Below are 20,679 nucleotides of genomic sequence, written 5' to 3'. Positions count from 1 at the left end.
AGCGCAGAGGAGCGGCGCTGGGGAGGGACCGCGGTGTTAGGTTACCCCGGCCCGGCCTGGTCCCGCCGCGGGGGCCAGCGGGTGCCGCGGGACTGCGCAGGCAGTCGCGCAACCCACGGTATGTCGGTTCGGTGACTTCAGCCGGGAGATATTTGGAGGCTCCGCGGGGTCCGGCGCGGGGGGCCAGCGTGTGTTTGGGTCTGAAAGCGAATCAGCGGAGGGCGCGTCACTGCCAAAGGGCCCTATAAATCCATCTGCGGCGCCGAGTTGCCCTGGCAAAGCCCCCGCGTCCGTGCGTCCGGCTCCGCGCTCCCTCCGCCAGCGGCCGCGGCGCCTTCCGCGCCTGGCCCGGCCCAGCCCACCTCGCTCCCCCCGCCCCCCCGCCCAGCCCCGCCGGCGCCCGGGGAGCCCGGTGACCCCAAACCCAGCTCGGGCAGCCAAGGGGGATCTCCCCGGCACCCGCCCGGCCTCCCGCCGCTCCCGCCACTCTCCCGCTTGGATCTAAGCCTTCGCCGCGACGGGACCCCCGATCTGGAGGAAGAAGCCTCGCTGCTGCTGCTGCTACCGGCTCTACGAATCCCAGCGCCGGCCTCTTCTCATTCTCACAGCAGGCTGAAGGGGGTGGTTTGATTTTTTTATTATTATTTTTATTTTTTCCTCCCCTCCTTAGCTGGGGTGGGATTTTTTGTGCCTTTTTTTTTTCTTGGTGTGTGTGTTGTTTTGGGGGGATTTTTCATTTTTTTTTAATTTATTTTTTTCCCTTCCCGCCGTTGCGTGCGTGTCCGAGCGGTGCGCGGCTCCCCGCGGTGCTGGACCAGCTGGCGTTACAGGAGCCCTGATGTCTTCATCTGACTCCCCGCAGTTGTTGATGGAGTGTCTTTCTCAGATTTCCAGCCAGGGTCCCAAGAGCAGCACCCAGAGCCAGCTCCCGTTGCCAGGCGGCTCGGGCCGCTCTCGCCGCTGCTGAGCGCGGCTTCGGGACCGGAGCGGGCAGAGACCCCCGCGACGCCGCTCCTGCCGGGGACACAAGCACCTGCGGCGGCGACGGGGGAGGCTGCCGGGGATTGTGCTGGTGGCTTCCCTCAGCCTCCATCCAGACCTGCGACCTTGTGTGTCCCCCCACTGTTCCTCCTCCACACGTCTCCCTCGCACACACACCACCCTGCGCAAGGAGAGTCCCGATCCTGACCTGGCCCGTATGTATCGCCCGTCCGGCCGCTCGGCTCTCCGGCGTTGATGTCCATCTCGGGTCCGGCGAGACCAGCTCAGAGGTGAGAGAGAGGCAGGGGCAGGGCGGGTGGGCACCCTCCGAGGGGGGCACAGGGCAGCCCCACTATCCCCCGTACCCGGCGAGGTGCGAAGGCATCGGGCGAGGCGGGGACAGCAGCGAGCACCGAGGGGCAGCTGCGCCCCGAAACCCTCCCGACGCTTCCCTGTGGTGCTCTACGGGCTGGGCCGAACCGGGCTGGGAGCAACTTGTCATCCTCGGGCAGCGGGCAGGGTGCTGATGCGGGCGGGGCGAGTTGGAAGCGAGGAGAAAGAAAAAGGGGAAGGAAAGAGAAAAGAAGAACAGAAGGGAAAGGCGAGAGGAAAAAAGAAGAGGGAAAGGAGATGGGAAGGAAAGAGGAACAGGAAAAGAAAAGGAAAAGCAGAGGAGAAGGAAGTGAGGAGGGGAAAATTAAGAGAAGGCGAGGGGATTTAAGAGAAATTAAGAGAAGGGGAGAAGAAACGAGGGGGACGAGGAGGAAGAAGGGGAGCATAATGAAAGGGAGGGCAGCTGGAAAAAAGGAGAAAAGGGAAAAGGAAAGAGAAAGGAGAAAAGGGAAGGAAAAAGGAAATATTTGAACACGGGGAAAGGGAAACAGGAATAGAAAGGGGGAAAGGAAAGAAAGAGAAAGGGGAGAGGAAGGACCGAAGGAAGAAGATAGGGAAACAAAAGCTGGCGAGGAAAACAGTAAGGAGAGAGAAAGGGAGAGAAAAATGAAAAGGAAAAAGAGAAAGAGGACTAGGAAAGGGGGGAAAAAAAAAAAAAGGAAGAAAGTGGAAAGGGAGAGGAGAGGGAAAGGAAAAAGAAGGTTTACCTTTAGCACCACAAAGCTGCACAGCCCAGCACCCCAGATCAGGCTCGTCCTCCCTATCCCAACCTGGAGACAGGTGCCCTGGCTCTGTATGCATGCTGAAGGAGGACAAGCACAAGGTGACCTGCCTGCCAGCACGTCAGCTTGGTCACCTTCCCCCCACCCCATCCCTGGGTGCAGACTCCAGAGACCTGTCTGCCCACAACCTCCAAAGGACCTCACTTGGACATAATGGGGCTCGAGGCCATTCTATTTTGCAACTCCCTCTTGCACACCTCTTGCTGGGGAAAGCCCACCTCCCTTGCTCTGGGAGGCAACAAGGGTGGGAGGCTGATCTGGGCATGGGTTGTTTTCCTCTGCTCTGTCCTTGGGCCCATCCAGGGGAACAGGCTGATCTGGGGTGTGAAGCTGCCCACCTTTTTCACCGGGCTGGCAGGGAAGGGGCAGGACTGGGACAGAGCAGCAGCTCGGGGCTAACCCTGTCTCTCCTTTCTGCCAGGGGCCCGTGTTGGAAGGAGATCTAAGATGAAGTTATGGGATGTTGTGGCTGTCTGCGTGGTGCTGCTCAACATGGTCTCCACCTTGCCCCTGCCCACCGGTAAGACGCCTCCCAAGGGGCCCCCTTCAGTGATAGAGGGGCCTGAAGATGATCTCTCCCCCATCAACCTGCTGCCTCCCTATGCTGTGCACAGTGACTGTAAGAAACATTCCCCTTTGTAGCCACTGCTGTCTGTCTCACTAAACCTGTTCCCCTTTGCTCGGGTATTAGGGTGAAGAGAGGACCCACAAACACATTTCTCGCCCCCATTTCTTCCCTAGGCAGGGTCAGTGGTTTTGGTCTGACTCCAGCAGCTCCAAACCAAGTCATCCTTCAAAGCTTGGGGTTGGCAATTGCAGTGGCAATTACCCCCCCGCCCCTGCCCACACCTCCAGCCGTATCTTCTAGGCATCCTTAAGGTCCCTTTGGTTGAAAAACCTGGAGAGATGGTAGAATTAGTTGTATGCAGAGGAGCAGAGAGGAGGATCAGTTACATTTACCTCACAGTGCAGGCACTGAAACTCTTTTCTTACAACTTCAAGATCCTTTCCTTGCTCAAACCTGGCAATATGATTATTCACACTTTGTAGTGGGCACAACTCCTGATGGAGTTTAGTCTCCAGAATGGGGGGCACTGTTACACATCCTGGAGTGCTGCTGAGTTTCATTAAAGCCTCCTTGGATCCTGATCCCAAAATTAATGTATACATGTGGAAATTTAGTAGTGGTGGCAGGGTTAGGAACTTGATGTAGAGCAGTCCACATGAACTGGCTCACAGTAAAATAGCTTATAATCCAAATGACAGATAATAATAATGCCTCACTAATAATAGGTCTCTTACAATAGCAGATACAGGATTTCCACAGTGGTGTGTGAGGGCTATGCTAACTCTGGTGGCTTCTTAAAGTGAAAGTTAGTATGACTCAATAAGAAGTGGGAAAATATTCACATGAATTGTGCAGAGTTTCACTTAGCAAAGGCACAGATGCAGCTTGGAGTTTGCTTCCTTCGCCCTTGCTCAGCCTTCTCGGTTTTGCTCTTTGTGGGATGTGCACAGTATCCAGTCATTGGTATTCATTTTTATCTCCTTATCTGGAGGCATGTCCTTGCCCCGAGCCTGCTGCAGCTCCAGCCATGGGCAGCCCTGCTCTGGTTTCTCTGGGACCAGCCAGACTAATGCAGAGGGGGGGCACTAAGCAGGGAATCATGTGCTGTGACTCCACTTTCATCCCCTCCCCAACACCCATCACCTCTTCTGCACACACACCTGTGTCCTTCCCCATTTAGTCTTCTCTCTTTCTTTTTCTTGTTTGTGTTTCATCCCTGGAATCTTTCTTGCCTGAGGTGCTTCTCCCAGACCAACAGTCCCTGATGTCCTTTCAGCCCCTCCAAAGGGAGGTTGGCCAGAAGTGCTTTCTACCAGGGCACTGGCCTGCCAGGGCTGTATGGCCAGGGCCACCACACGTTATTATCTTCTCCAGGGTGAGCTGTGTGATGGGGAAGCTACTGTTGTACAAAAGGCAGTGATCAGCTTTTCAGGTCACTGTGCTAGCCCCCTCTTCACAGGCTTGCTCTAGTGCCAGTGGCAAAAAGAGCATTAGGAGGAAAGCAGCACGGATCAGTTTGTAGCTCTGGCAGAAGCTGCAGAGTAGGAGAGCATTAATGCTCCATCTTTTAGGGTGAGAGTTATTTGTATGATGCCTGGTTTTATGTTGAAACTTACTTCTGGGAATATGGCTCCCAGTGAGCTGGTTTCTCAGCAGCAGCTCAAGCGGACAGGTAGCAGTAGTGCTCTTATCTGTAAGTGTACAGACCTTCTTAGTGTCACTTTTTTTTTTTTTTTCCTGTGGTTTGGGTAAACAAGAAGTGGGTAAACAAGAAGTGGGAAGAAAAGCAACCTGTTTCTAGTTCTACCAGCACTATGGTAGAATAGACAGTTTCTTCCAGGTAACTCCGTTTCTCGCATACAGACATAGGCTTTGCAAGCAGAGCTGGGTTGTAGGTTATTGCCCAGGATGGACATTTGAAAAGGTGCTGACAGTTCAGTGTCAATCTCTTAACCCTGCTGATCAGCAATAGGTGGGCTTGGCTGAAAGGGGAAAGTAACCAGAGCAGCAGAAATTGGGGAAAACCCAGGGAGTTCCTGTGTTCCTGTGGTCTTTGCACAATGGTGATTTATACAGCACTGGTGCCCAAGGCCCAGAAATTCTTCTCTCTGCTACATTGCCAAGTAGGATGAGTCAGGGAAACCTGCAGAAAAGCAGCTGTAAGAAAGCAAGTAAATACTTTGATCCACTTTTACACCATTTTTAGTTGGTTTAAATATGTGTGCTTTCTGGAGAACAGTCTGATAATAGACCCTGTGAGGGTGATCCCATCTGGTCCCATTTGCCTTCCCTCTGCAGCAGCACTTTGTTCAGATTACCACCATCACTGGCTTTGATGTATTTGTTTTGTCCCTCTTACCTCATCATGTCACACACCCTTGAACACATGAAAGACATAACGGTGTACACAAGAGAAGTCACGTCTGCACCATGTAGACTTCCCTCTCCTCTTTCTGAGGTTTCTGTCACAAGCAGAGGGCAGTGTGCAGGCATGCTTGCAGCTCCCCAGATCATCAGCTGGTGGGGCTGTCCTGTATTAATATCTGTGTGGGTACTGCTGGGCAGCTGCTTTGTTGAAGACCTTTTCAGGACACAGCTGACAAAGTGGTGGGAGTGCCATCATCACCCGTGTTGGGTCATCTGGGTAGGCAGTGTGTGGGCACTGAGGAGGACTGGGTGCTATGTGCATTCAAAGAGGGTGCACTGCTCTCCCCTAAAGTGATCCCTGGGTAGGGTCTGAGTGGGGAGCAGTAGCTGCACTCCAAGGTGTGCATTGCTACTGAGGTTGGGTCTCTCATATGCCTTTTGCAGCAGGGGTTAGAAGGGTTGTGAGATCAAGTCCTGCTCCTGAGGGCATGCCAAACAGCTTGCTGGAGAACAGATATGTTTTCTCAGGCTCTCAGCACCTTTTTGTGTTCTCATTTGGTGGGACTGCTTTCTCTGCAAAGTGCTCTGAGGTCATCGGGTGGTAACCCACCCCATTCAGATTGGCTCAAAACCTTCCCTCTTTCCAGCCTACAGGCAAGGTTCTAACCTCCTGGGTTGATCAGGTGTAATGTGCTGACCTTTGCTTTTCATGGGCAGTAATCAGAGATGGCAAACAGTGTTGGCAATTGCAGTCTTCTGCATTTTTTAGTGGACTGGAGGCTGTAGTGAGAAGCATAAGTGCATTGCATTGCACATTAATCTAGTGTCCATAGGTGTTTTAGGCATCAGTGTTCATCATCACTCACTTCACACTACTCTTACTTCAAAGAAGAGTAGCTGAAGTGTGTAAAGCTAGAAAACCCTTTGTTTCCTACAGTCCTTTGTTGCTACAGTCTGCTGGGGTAAGGGCACAATTAGCTTAAATAGCATTTGCAAACAGAAAAAATGTAAAGCAAATAATTATAAACTAAATACTGAGTCATCAACTTCAGAACCCTGATGGCACAGAGGGAGCCAAACACTCGTTTTGACTTAAACACAGTTCCCAGCAAATACATTTTATAAGTGCTTGCTGCTGTATGGCCATAATCAATATGTAAGTGAGGACTGGAGTAGCCTAAGATCCAGGATATGGTATCTGTAGTCTCTTGATCAAATGAGCACCTTCAGTAAGAACTAGTGGTAAACATGGGGAATTAAATGAAAGATCTCACCGTGGGCTTTTCCTTCATAATAAGAGGAAAAGGTGCTTCTTTGCATTATAACACTGGAGTTATTCTGTAGCCTCTGGGTAGGAATTTGGTTTTAAAGCTCCTTTGGTATGTTTGTTATGAAACAATACACTGCAGTATGTGTGTGTTACACCTCTGATACAAATTCTTTCTACACCTGCAAAGGGGTGTTTCATGTTAGGTCTGCAACTTGACAAATGCCTGCAACATTATCAACTAATATGGAAAGTAGCTAGAACAGGGCTATTGTAGGACTCTCTAAAGCAAAACCAGTGTTAAGTTATACTTAAAACTGAATGTGTTTCCTTCCTTGCAATATTTATTAGGCCCATTCAGTGTTACAAACCAGAATTCTCGTGTTTCATCCAGGCTTTCCTGCTCAGCACACCCACAGTGTGGCATATGCGCTTCAGCCGGAGGTGCCCAGAAGCTGCAGAGGTAACAATCCCATGCCCAGTAAATCCAATGCGTTGGAGAGGTGTCATCTGCCACACTGAGCAGGTGCCACACTCTGTCATTTGATCCACGTGCATCCACTCAGTGTCAGACCGAGTATGCCTGTGACCCTGGGCCAGCATACATATATATATTCTTATATATACATAAGAATCTGTTTGCACGGGCATGGCCAGGTTATCTAGGCAGCAAGAAATTTCAGCCATTCAGGTTTACCCATTCATGGGCAAAATTCTAGCAAAAGAAAGACAGGCCATATATAGTTACATCCAGATGCATGTAGCCTTAGAATCAGGTTTCTCCACAGTCTCAGGTATAAATACTAAATATAGTCCTATAGAGGATATCCTAAGACTTAAGGAGCAAAGGGCTGAAATGCAATAGAACATGGTTTTATTCTCATTTTAAGAGCCATCTGTTTTTCAATTTAGGGACCTTAAAAGTTTCACAGTGGAAGTGTGGATCTTTTTAGATGGTTTGCTGGTGTGAGTTGCTAGATAAGATACCCAAACACAATTTTCTTGGTCATCTTTCATAGGTGTCTTCAATATATTTTAGAAAACCTTGTACCCAGGTTTTGCAGATGAGAAGCTGCAAAACCCTTCTTGAAAGACTGAAGAATTCAGCTCTTTAGCAACTATTGATGGATTAAAGGGGGAGGCATTATTTGTCCACAAAAAGAGGAACTGAGGATTCTTTTTTTGGTTGATAGGTTGTAATATCATTATAAATTATATTGTTCCTGATTAGGACTGCATAAGCTAGGTTTAAAAGATTTAAGCAGGTTTAAAAGATTTCAAATTAGAGGCCCAAAGAAACCAGTGGGATCATCAAGACCTATCCCCCACAATTGCAAGTGATCAGGGATGGTCATCAAGTAAAGATACCCAGTTCTTAACCCTGAAACCACACTATCAAGTAGTAGTACATAGGACAAACACAAATACTTGTGGATTCTCTTAGTTCTGAGGTAATAAGTTAATTACAATAACTGAGAATTACTAAATATTACAGTGTAAGATGTTCAGGATCATCAGGCATCTAAATTGGCTATGGCCATGCTACTGCTGTCAGTGTTGTTGACACTGCAGAATGGTCACTTTTGACAAAAGCTACTATAGGTTCTGATCAAGCAATATTCAATAAGGGCAACCAAAGGAAAGATTTAAAAGATTCTTGGAAATCCAGCCTGACGTCAAAGAGAGAAAAGAAAATAGAGTTAAAAGAAATATACTTGAAATAGGTACAAACAAAGTGTTAAGACACAAAACATACATTAGAGTATGTCTGGTTTTAAGATCAAGGATAGAAAATTAATTATGTGAGGCATTTCAAATATCAGCATTCTTTTTCAGGAACAAAGCTACGTTGTATTCCTTAGCTGATATTTAGCCAGTATGTATTGGCACAGCACTTAAACTGAAACCTGCAGGTACATTTATTTGAAGTCAGTGGGACTTGTAGAAATGCTTTAGTGATTATTGAGCAGGAATAGTCTTCAGAAGAAGCAAACAGTGAAGTCAAAATACTTGTTTCCCTGCATGGGTGCCAGACAGTGTTACCACAGTGGTCTGCCAGAACTTCTCAGGTGGTCATGTTTTCAGAGGCAAGCTGGTGGTATCCTCTTTAAGCAGCAAGCTACATGCAAACATCTGGGCTACCTCTGCTCTCATCCCAAGCATGTAGGATTTCTTTGGCAGAACCAGTTATTGCTCCGGAAATTTCTGACAGGGAGGTGTGGATCCAGCATAGTGGTTAGGAAGGAGCTCGGTCTTCTGAGCAGACGCCAGGGCCATCTGGCAGGCCACAGGCCACACATCCAACATGAGACATTCTGCAGGGGAGCACGTAGTACCTGCCCTGGAGCCAGGGACTGGCTATCATAATAATAACAAATTCCAAACTTCATTTTAAAACTTTTCATATTGTTCCTATTGTAAACTCATTGCGATGCAGGTAGTGAGAGGCAGAGTAGAAGACCACGAGTTACTTATAGGTCTGATCAAGATCTGATAGCAGAGATTGCCACAGGAGGGGCCGTGGGTTTGCCTGACCATTTCCGGTATATTGACCCCAGGGAAGAGACTGGGTTCCTTCCCTTGACTCTGCTGCCTGTGCTTGTTTCCAAACCAAGCAGGAGATGCAGTGTGAGAGGACAGGCAGCCTGGGAACCGTTGCTTTTATTTATTTAGAAACCATGAAATGGCTGTACTGTTGGTAGGGACCTGAGAGATCATCTAGAATGCTGTTCCTGTTCTGTGAGCTGGCACTAAAGTGGAGCTGGCTGACTGATGTGGGGCTGATGTTATGTGTGGGCTGGACTGTATCACTTCTGTACCAAGAGAACTTCTTTTTATTACCAATAGTATTTCCTCCATTAAAGCATCAGCTCTGTGCCTGTTAGCTGGCTCTACATGATCTTGCTGATAGAGGTCACAGGTCTGTGTCCCACTTGTCCATGCTCACTTGAGTGTCTTGCAGTATTGGGACAGAAGCAAAATATTAAGGGTAAAGCCAGTCGTTACTGGGAAGCTGGATATTTACTCAGCATGGTATGGATTTGGAAGGGTACAGTCCCTCAGAGAGGACACAATGGGCACACATGTGTCTAAGGCTCCTGGCCTTAGACAGGGCACTACCTTTTTTTTTTCCCATTTTACACTCTTAATTCCATAACTTCTGCAGAGATTGCTTTGTGAGTGCTTGGTTCCCACACAGACCAGTGCAGTAAGACCCTGGTGTAGTCAGATTCCTGGCAGCTGCTGCAGGAGCTGTTGCAACATCTCAGGAGCAATCCCTGACTATGTCTCAGGGCTGGGTGTTCACAGCTCTGAATCAGAGGCAAGACCATATCTTTCTTCTGCTCCTTTGCTGCTCGACTGCCAGATCAGACACCTTTACCCAGCCCAGAGAGTCCAGAGGAGCTGCCCAGCCCCAGGTGCCAGCCCAAACTCAGGAAATATCTTGTGAACAACCCACTGGGACTGGGTGAAGAACAAGACGTTGTGGAGAGGTCAGCTTGCAAGGCAACTTCCTTTACTTTGCCCAGTCCATCTGACCTTGCTGTGTCTTCCTGCTCTCAGGGAGAAGACCTTTTAGTGGCCTTGCAGTACTTGAAGAGGCTGCAGGAAAGCTGGGGAGGGACTTATTTTAAAGACATACAGTGACAGGACAAAGGGGTTCTTTGGCTTTAAACTGAAAGGGGGCAGATTTAGGCTAGACATGAGGAAAAAATCCTTTCCTGTAATGGTGGTGAGGCACTGGCCCAGATTGCCCAGAGGAGTTGTAGATCATCCCTGGAAGTGTTTAAGTCAGGTTGGATGAGGCTTTGAGCAACCTGGTCTAGTAGAAGGTAACCCTGCTCATGGCAGGGAGATCAGAAATAGAAGATCTGGAAGGTCCCTTCCAACCTAAACCATTCTGTGATTCTATAATCCTTCATGCTTTGCTCAGCCCTGAAAAAAATACTATATCTAAGATACAGTATTCTCCACACTATTTCACCAGGCCTGTCTGACTTCAGTAGTAAGCCTGGGGATTTGTATTAGAAGTCAGTAACTAGGACATTAGAGACAGGGAGGTGAAGCTGAAGTTTTGGCAGGTAGTCCTTCTGGCACTTCAGGCTGTGTGAGCTAAGTGCAACAGCATTGAAATTACAGTTTGTGAAGTCAAGTCTGGACAGCAGATTTTAAACTCAACCTAGGACAATTAGCACCTTTTATATAAATAATTTTAAGTTCATTTGTGGGGAAAATCCCTAGGTGATCTTTAGGGTTCCTTCCAATCTAAACCATTCTATGATTCTCATTATTCCAGCTGTCAGCTATTACGATGGTCCTTTTTATTTCTCCCCTTTCTTGTTCTGGTGGGAATTAGCATTTCATACCTGTTAGAAAGCAGGCAAGGGCCTCAAGGGTCGGCACTGCAAATCATGGTGGTACTCCACATATTTACCATTATGAGCAACACATGGGAAGCAACGAAGTTAGCTGGTGATCTGCAAACACAAAACTTGGCTACTCCATCAGAAGCAAGTGCACCAGCAAGATTAAAGCCATGCCTTTTTCCAGTGCTGACTTCTTGTACCTGACTGGCATGAGTGGCTCTGGCATCAACCTCTAGGTTACTTAGCACTTTACCTTGAAAAGAGACAAGTGACACTGGTGAGAGGCTCCATTTCTTAGGGCTCTCTGCATCAGAGGGGACGACACAGCATGTCCTGTGAGCTGACGATGCAGGAACTGAAGTAGTGAACTGGAACTGTATTAAACATTTAAAGATGAGCTGACCCTAGTGTCTTTGATGCTCTATTTCCTAATGGATATAGCCATTGGTTTCCATTTCATTCTTAGACCCACAGATTTTCATGCAAGGCATGAAAGCTAAGTTATGCCTCAGAAAGCTGCTATTTTCATTGTTTATATCCTGAAAACCTTTCAGCATAACTATTTTTAATACCTGCCTTTGCTTTAATGCCTGAATGATAGGCTTTGTTTTTTTATGAAAAATGTCTATCCCCAGCTGTCTTACTTCCCTCTGGCAAATGATTTAAGAAGAAATATCTTTGTGAGTATACCTTTGGAAACTTCTTAAATAACCGTGAAAGAAAAGAAATTAAAATATTTTAGTTACGAAGGGCCCAGATTAAGGTACTAGAACTGTTTCTGAAAAAGGGCTATTTGATCCAGTAAATCAAATCTGAGCTGTTGGATCTGATCTGGATCTGAATTTTCTAAATAATGCTTACCAATATAATGAACTGGGTTAACTGCCTTGAAATTAGACTTTGAACCAGAATCTGAATGCTGCTGTTTGAACTTCTCTAATTGAAAGACAACAGTCCTTAAGTGAAATATTCTGGTAATTTTATTAAACAGTTCAACTGGAGTTTTGATGTAGTAGCAATACACTGCCACATGCTTGAAAGCTACAGTGTAAAACAAAAATCTAATTTTATCATTTTTAGAATATCTTACATGACTTCTATCACATAAATAAATGATGCTGCTGCAGTGATGTGATTGCATTTTCTCAAGACCAGTATGGAAAAAAAATCAAAACCCACTTATATAAATTATTATTTTGAAGTTAATAGAATTTAAGCTTTTCCTGTAAGCCTTGATAGACAGTGTGATCAGAAGAGACAGTATTTAGCCTCCTAAATCCATGACTGGACATCAAAATGAGTAACTGGATTTTTTTTCTCAAAAATCTGAAGATCCATCTGTTACCACTGAAATCTATTTGTGGTCAGCTACAAACAGGGTTTCTTGGTCTACCATGCTGGGCTGATGCAACTGTGGGGAAATACTTGGCTTTAAATTTGTTGCAAGTGAAATAAAACAGAATAGTTTTACAAAATGTAATTGTGATCACATGGGACAGACAGAAATAAATTGTCTATTTTTCCTTAATGAAGACTGTTTTCTTGAGAATACAATGAGCTTGGTTTGGATTCCCACTTAGACCTATTTTGTGTAGAAGTCTGTCTGAACTCTTTATAATTTATTCTTCTAAAAGGTGCAGACATCCAGTCCTGCTGGCACTCCATCTTTCTAATTAACTGTAAATGGAAACACAGGCTCTGGGTTTTTGAAGCCTGGAGTATGCCCAGAGGAAGGCATGCGTCCATGCATGCCCAAAGCAGAGCTCTGGGATGACTTACTGCAGAGGCTGGTGGGAAGCACCTCAAGTGTATGGCCTGTGCCCATACTCACTGCCCAGGGGACAGGGTCTGTGCTCAGGAATGGGCAGGTCAAAATTTCAGGGTCCAGAGAGCATCAGTGAGGTGAGAATTTCAGGTGGCATTCAACAGCGATGTCTCTAACCCATAAGTTTGTGTCAAAAGTATGATCTGAGTGTGCCCTAAAGGTTCAGAAAGCAAGCAAACAGCTTGCTAACAGCAAGCAGAAAATGCAAATTTAATTAGTTTTCTTAAATAGTGTTTTAAATTGGTTTCATTTCTTCTTTTTTTGTTTGACTCCTGGAGTTCAGGACAATTGATGTTCATCAGGTCTGCCCCTTAGCTTGTCACTCTTCCACATTCTAATCTGTGCCAGTCCAGTGATATTTTCTTCTTCCCTCTTTTTCTGGTCATGTGTGAAACTCCTGGCAGATCAGGATCCCTGGTTCAGGTGGACATAGGAGAAACAGAAGGTGCCCAGAGGCAGACTGGCACATGGTCTGCCATCAATACTCCCCACTTGTGGTAAAAAGCAGACTCCTGCTCTGGTCGCCATCAGAGGAAAGGGTTCTGCCTCTTCCTTCCTGGGTGGTCAGGACCTTGGCACAGCACTGAAAGAGGGAGAGTGGAAAGGAGCTGCAGGAGAGCAAGATGAGGAGCAGCAGGACACAGGTGCTGGTTGCAGCTCTTGCAGATGCTGATGCCTGCCCCACACTCCTGCCAACAGGGTGCTGAGTGGAGGTGATGGAAAAATGTGTACATGGCCACAGGCAGTCTGCCTTCAAGGCATTTCCCCAGGGGGTTGGATGGTCAGGAAAAAGCTTTCAGAAATGTGACATAAAACCCAAATGAAACCTCATGACTTAACACCAGTCTTGTGAGTACTCATGGTGCTATAGGCTAAGTGGTGGGGCTCAGCTGGCCACACTGCCCCAGTGGGGGCTGTGAGCCTTTTCCCTTGCTGTGAACAAGATACACAGAGGCCCTGTGTTCCCTGAGGAATGTAGCATTTTGCATTTCCAAGACACATGGTCCTTTCCCTCAGGAAATGCCTGCTTTCAGGTGTGTCACAGGTGTGAACCAACCTTGGCTAACCTGACCACATGCTGTTGTGACCTATCCCATCGTGTCCCATCACATCACATCCCATCCAGTTCTATCTTAGGTGGCTTTCAATTTTTAAATTCTACTTCCTTCTCTCCCTGGAGCCTGGGACCACGGACTACACAGAGATCTTTACTGCTTTTATTGCCACAGTATCTGAGCATTTTCTTCTGGCACTTTGTACAGTGTGACCAGCAACTGTCATGTGTTTGTTCTCTCAACTTTTCCACCAGAAGGCAAATGTTGTCAAAAAACAGTTTGTTTTGAAAAAAAACCGTGTTCCATAACTAGATATTTTTTTGTGTGTGTGTTTAAACACGACATACATACACTCACATGCAAACTGCGTGTAACATGTGCTTCTCCCAGGCTTATGAAATCCCTATGGAAAGCTCTGTCAGCTGCATAGTTGTGTGAGCACATCCATGCAGTATTAAAGAAAAGCTGCTGGGCTGTTGACCTTCATTCTGAGACTATGAACATTTTCCAAACTGTGTTGGAGACAGGGCTAATGAAGTGGCTTTATTTGGGTTACAAACCAGCACTCATTGCCAAGACAGCCCCTCTGAATCTGATGATGTTCCTTAGCCATGCAGCTCAGGTCAGCACTGCTTTTGCCCCCAGCAGCACTTACCACAGTGCAGAGATCAAACAAGCACTTGGCACATGGTGACTGTGGTGCAGAGAGGTCTGGGCATGCTTGGAACACATCTATCAAGAGCCCATCAGGACAGCGTGGTCCTGCTGTCAGTCTTCTCCACCTTCCCTTCTGTCCATTAGCCTTTTACGGTCTTTATTCCTTGGTCAGTGGTTATTGCTTATTCATGTATGATGTTTGGTGGTAGCTTCCTTAGCACTTATCTCTAGCACCTTGTTTCAACCCATTGTGCCTGGTGTTAGTGCTGGCATTTCTACTCGGTTGCCCAAGGTTCTGCTTCAGCAGTTTTTTGCTTTCTTTTGTTTTGGGCTCTCAGGCTTTACGTGCATAGTTATTGGACAGCTCAATATGCGTCCTGGTCTCCTTGGCCTAGGCTGCTAAGTTACCTCTCACTTCACTCCTGGCTGTCAAGGTTTCCTTCAGATACCTGTGAGCCACTTCTAGTGACATCAGTCATGCTGATGACTACGCTTCATTAAGCAGCAGAAAATTATTACTGAGCCACATCTGATTGGTATGAGCCCTGTTGCTTGGGTTCATGGTTCAGTGGTTGCTGGGTCCAGCTGCACTTGATGCAGTACTGAGAGCACAGGCCCACACAGCCCAGTGTCTGTTGAAACTTGGCTTTGTGGGGTTGTATAATAATTTTGATGCTGGCTGATTCTGGGGACTAGAGGTGTTCCTCAAACAATGCTGAATTATGGAAGCAAACTTAAGGTACCCTGGCAATCCAGTCAGAAGTGGCAAAAAGAGCATCAATGGCATTGATCATGACTTCTTTGGGACTGCACAGGCAGAAGGTGCTGTTGCTTAGAGCCACTTGCAAGGATGCACTGGGTGGCCCAGTAATGCAGCTGCCATTGTATTAATGTGGTGTACCCTCATGGCTGTGTAACATCATGTGTGATTATAGGTGGGCAGAAACTCACCAGGGTCAATGGGTCCATCATATTTTATCAAAAGTCTCTGCCTACCCACTGCTCCCACCACATGCTTTGCATCTCCTTCTGTTGAGTCCTCTCAACAGAACTGGATATCTGCTAGGGAAGCTACAAGTGACAAGACAAGAAGTAATGGCCTCAAGTTGCACCTGGAGAGGTTTAGATTGGATTTTAGGTAGAATTTCTTCACTGAAAGGGTTATCAGACTTTGGAACAGGCTGCCCGGGGCAGTGGTGGAATCACTATCCCTGGAGATATTTAAGTCATATAGACATAGTGCTTAGGGCGATGGCTTAGTTAAGGTCTTGTCAGTGTTAGGTTCATGGTTGCACTCAATGATTTGAAGGTCTTTTCCAACCAAGGTATTCCTCTGATTCTGTCATAATTTCTAATCTCCTGGACTGAAGGGAAGAAAACTGACATCAGTCTTACCCACAGTGCAGGCATCCCTCACAGTGACTTGCCCAAGTGGCCTGATATTTCAACAGGGGATGAGCTGAGCAGATTCCCCAGCTCCAATAGATACAATAGTAGGTCTTGCACACCTCATCCCTGGTTACAGCTTTGAGCATTTCTTGCATGGTATATGTTAGAACAGTGAGATTAACAGGATCAGTGATGCTGCTCACTTTCCCATCTTCTGGCTGCAGCAAGTCCATGTGACCTTGATGTTGCTCGGTAAGGCTGTATTTGTGGGGTGTAGGCAGATCAGCCTGTCCTCATTCTAGAGAGTTGGGTGGTGCTTCCAATGGACACATCTATCCAAGAAATCTCCCTCCAGCAGTTATGGCCCTCAGCAGGTATTTTGGTACCTGCTATAACATTAATGACAGAGGAGTGCAAGAAGGGTGCATTTAGCATTCCCACAGGAATATGGAGCTTGGTGCAGGGTCTTGTCTTGTTCAAATCCCATGTAGCTGTGTAGATAGCATCCCTCCATTCTTCATGTCCTTTGACAGTCACTGGCCTGTGAGATTGTTGCCTTTAGCATGGATATCTGTAAAACAAAGTGTAATTCACTTTTCCCAGTCCCAGACTCCACAGTTTACAGGATCGTGCTTCCCATGTGCCAGTTACATTACGTGAGGGTACAAAAAGGAAGATCTTGGCCAGGGTTGGGGAAGATTAAAGTTTGAGATGATCTAAAGAACCTGAAGGTGCACAAGTCCATGGGACCTGATGAGATCCATCTGCACAAGGCTCCTGAGGGAACTGGTGGATGAAGTTGCAAAGTGCTTTCCATAATTTTTGAGAAGTCATGGCAGTCCAGTGAAGTTCTACTGATGGGAAAAGGGGAAACATGACTCCCATTTTGAAAAAAGGGTAAAAAAGGAAGACCCAGGGACCTACAGGCCAGTCAGTCTCACCTCTCTACCCAGCAAGGTCATGGAGCAGATCCTCCGTAAGGCTCTGCTAAGGCACAAGGAGAGGATGGAGGTGGTTGGTCATAAGCAGCATGGCTTCACCAAGGGCAAATCATGCCTGATTAATTTGGTGGCCTTTTACAATGGAGTAGCAGCATTGGTGGACAAGAGGAAACTGAGTGATGTCATCTGCCTGGACTTGTGCAAAGCATTTGACACTATCTCTCACAATATCTTGGTCTCTTCATTAGAAAGCTGTGGACTTCATTGATGGACCACCTGGTGAATAACAAATTGTCTAGATGACTGCACTTAAAGCATACTGGTCAATGACTTGATGTTCAAATGGGAACCAATAACAAGTGGCATTCCTCAGGGGTCATTACTGGGACCACTGCTGTTTAACATTTTTGCTGGTGACATGGACTGTAGAACTGAGTGCAACCTCAGCAACTTTGCTGATGACACCAAACTGTGTGATGTAGTCAACATGCTAGATGGATGGGATGCCATCCAGAGGGACCTTACAGGCTTTAGAAATGGGCCCATGACAACCTGATGAAGGCCAAGTGCAAGGTCCTGTACATGGGGCCGGCCAATCAAATACAGGTACCAATACAGATTAGGTGGAGAATTGATTGAGAACAGCCCTGAGAAGAAGGACTTGAGAATATTTGCTCATGAGATGCTCAACATGAGCCAGAAAAGTGTATATGCAATCCAGAAAGCCAACCACATCCTGGGCTGAATCAAAAGAAGTGTGGCTGGCAGGTCAAGTGAGGTGATTTTCCACCTGTACTCTACTCTACTCTACTCTACACTTGTGAGACCCCACCTGGAGCATTCTGTCAAGTTCTGGGGCCCCCAACATAGGGAAGACATGGATCTGTTGCAGCAAGTCCAAAGGAGAGACACAAGAATTATCAGAGTGCTCAAGCACCTCTCCTATGAAGACAGGCTGAGAGAGTTGGGGTTGTTCAGCCTGAAAAGAGAGGCTTATGGCAACCTTACAGCAACCTTCCAGTATTTGAAGGGATGCTAAAGAAAGCTGGAGATGGGCTTTTTATAAGGGTATGGAGTGACAGGACAAGGAGTAATGGCTTTAAACTGGAAGAAGGTAGATTTAGGTTAGACAACTGGAAGAAATTCTTTACTGTGAGGGTGGTGAGACACAGTGAGGTGGTAGAAGCCCTGTCCCTGGAAGTGTTCAAGGCCCAGTTTGGATGGGGCTTTGAGTGAGCTGGTCTAGTAGGAGGTGTCCTGGCCTGGGTTGGATCTAGATGATCTTTAAGGTGCCTTCCGATCCAAACCTTTCTGTGATTCTATGAAAATTTCCTGCTTTCATTACTCTTTTTCCAGTCCATAATGCTATGCTGCAGTAGTCCATGCAAAACCATGTATTTCTGGTCCCTCACTGTTTTGTTATGGAGAGGAGCCTCTAGGATGGGACAGCTTCAGGGAGAGGTCCATCTTCCTTCTTATATGCAGATACACTGCACCTCAGCAACTTTTTGCAGTGGCAGAGTTAAGATCCTGCTGTCCCCATCTCCCCTGTATTTTGTGTTTCTGCTGAGGATATGCATGTGCACCTTCAAAGGCAGTCTCATGTCTTTCTGTATGCTCTTGAAAGAGTCCATATCACCACATGTGGTTAGAGTACATGCACTGCTTGGTCTCCCATCAATGCTCCTGTCTGTCACAGTGTTCATTAGGGAAATGTGGCAACAAGACTTTATCTAAGGAGCTGTTTCAATCTCAGCACCAAACGAGTTGAGAGCCTTTGTAGCTCAGTAGAGGTACCAACCTCTGGTCAGGTGCAGTGTTAGACATCACCTTTCCCAATTTTTGTAGTTCATGGGGTATTTTTAGGGGTCCTTCTGGGTATGGAGCTCACATCCAAGCAGGGCTGGGTGCATGTCATTGGTCTGTTATATGGGTGGACACTTAAGAATGAAGAATGTAAAACATCCTCTTAGGTCTTACGGCAATGGAAGTGAGTTCTCAAGTCTTGATTTTTGGACCAGTGAATGAGAAAAAAAAAATCATGCTACTTCAGTGTAGTTTATGTGTTTAAGAGACAATTTTTAGTAATACAATAGGAGAGTACCCACTCATGTACTTCTGACAGCCTGGCCTTCCATTAAATTGCTGTATTCATTAAAGCAGATAACACTGAGGGATTTAGTCCATGGCTAGTTTAAAGATTTCAAAACACAGTGTTTCCTATATCATGCTGAAAAGCTGAAATGTGATAGTATTTTGGAACACATATCAGTTTCACTTGCCTTGAAGAGGTTCATTCTGCTAGTATCAAACCTTTTTGTTGACTTCAGCATTTAACTTACTTGAATAATTTATCACTAGTGGAGTATATAGGAAATTAAAAATTAAATAGATATTTTGTCTTCCTAAAAATAAAATGCACTAATAACTTTTCTCTTGAAAATCAACATAATACTTCTATTTTGACCTATTTCTACTCAGTCTATGTAGCATCTTGTGATACAAAATACTTCCATGAGAAATTTCTTGGAAGCTCTGATAATAATTGTCCCTTAAGAGCAGTAAAAAGTCGGGCATTAAGTCAGGAATAATAGCACAGCCTGATACCCCAGGAAACTCCTCTTTCTGTCCTGCCCAAAAACCTTATCTGTTGGTAGCTTTGGCAATACTAAATGCTCCTGGTGTGAAAAGACAACAATTAACAATTTTAATCACAAAATTGTATTAAAGAAACCTCACCCTTTCGCTGCTTTGCGGGGAACACCCTGTCTAACCTTTCTGCAGTAGCTTCATCCACCCTATTAACTAATATTCATACCATGACATGCTTTTCCTTCCCTTGATTTTGACAGATCAAATATTGAAAGATGTGCTGGAGTGCTTCCAGGCATCAGCAGATGCCTGCAGAGATATATGCATATCTGTTCATTTTTTTCCAGAGGAGTCCCCATAATGATCTGAAGTATTCTGAATTCTCCCTGGTTTCTGAGGGTCCTGAGAGAGTGCTCTGAAGTAATGGATAGAGCAGTTTGCATGTGTCTTGATGTTTTTGATCCATGAATGGACAAACTTAATGACAAAGCCTTTTTTTCTCTTTCCTAAACAGCTAATATGCCAGGGGATTATCCAGATCAGTTTGACGAGGTAGTGGACTTTATTCAAGCCACCATTAAAAGGCTGAGGAGGTCACCGGATAAACAGACTCCAGTTTTTTCTAGGCGGGAGAGAAACCGGCAAAATGCAGCCGCAAACATAGAGAATTACAGCAAAAAGGGAAGGAGGAATCAAAGGGGCAAAAATCGGGGATGTGTCTTAACAGAAATACATTTAAATGTGACCGACTTGGATTTGGGATATGAAACCAAAGAAGAGCTAATTTTCCGGTATTGCAGTGGATCTTGTGATGCAGCTGAGACCACCTATGACAAAATTTTAAAAAATTTAACCAGAAAGAAAAAACTAGTCACTGACAAAGTGAGGCAAGCTTGTTGCAGACCCACAGCCTTTGATGATGACCTGTCCTTTTTGGATGATAACCTGGTTTACCACATACTGAAAAAACATTCCGCAAAAAGATGTGGATGCGTCTGACGGCTGCATACCAGAGGCAGCGCCAGTTTTGCATTCCTGCTGCGATGCAAAGATGGGGATCAATGTTCCTGGGGATATGTCTGCTCAGAGCAGAAAAATGAGGACCAAGATGGCAGAACAAAAGGTCATGAGAGCCTGGGGGAGGGAGCATGGGGCGGGGAAGGAGGAAGCTTTTGGCATCCTATGGAAAAGTAAATAAAATCTCAGGTGGAGATGCCGATGGCTGGATGACGTGCATGCTCCCTTACCTATTTCACACCGTCCACTGGCAGTGAGACTCAGATCCATGAGCAAAGTGCTTAAAAACACAACCTTGCCATACCACACTGTGTTGCAGTTACACTATCCATGCCAGGAAGCATGTAGCTTAGGAGTACCTTACTCTTCCCCTGTGCCCTCAGTTTTACTGAAAGACACATTGTGCTACTGCTCATCAAAGGGCAGTTCCTAAGCACTTAGGACAACTTCAGGGGTATAATAAGGTCAGCTTCCTAAC

At 46.3% G+C, this 20,679-nt stretch overlaps 1 protein-coding gene across 1 annotated transcript; it reads left to right on the top strand.

Moving 5' to 3' along the window:
- Positions 1 to 752: 752 nt before the first annotated feature.
- On the top strand, positions 753 to 20,183 carry GDNF (glial cell derived neurotrophic factor). The gene is made up of 3 exons (XM_030467520.1): positions 753 to 1,271; positions 2,578 to 2,775; positions 19,699 to 20,183. Exons 2-3 carry the CDS (start codon positions 2,604 to 2,606, stop codon positions 20,181 to 20,183), a joined length of 657 nt encoding a protein of 218 aa, XP_030323380.1. The 5' UTR covers positions 753 to 1,271; positions 2,578 to 2,603.
- The last annotated feature ends 496 nt before the right edge of the window (positions 20,184 to 20,679 follow it).

The sequence above is a fragment of the Calypte anna genome, chromosome Z (genome assembly GCF_003957555.1).
Source record: "Calypte anna isolate BGI_N300 chromosome Z, bCalAnn1_v1.p, whole genome shotgun sequence".
Lineage (NCBI taxonomy): Eukaryota > Metazoa > Chordata > Aves > Apodiformes > Trochilidae > Calypte > Calypte anna.
The sequence above is the reverse complement of the archived record's forward strand: the minus strand, read 5'-3'. Positions and strand labels throughout refer to the sequence as shown.

Coding starts and splice junctions, on each gene's coding strand:
- GDNF (XM_030467520.1), top strand. CDS start 2,604: ATGAAGTTATGGGATGTTGTGGCTGTCTGCGTGGTGCTGCTCAACATG. Junction 2,776..19,698: donor CTATGCTGTGCACAGTGACT/GTAAGAAACATT, acceptor TTTCCTAAACAG/CTAATATGCCAGGGGATTAT.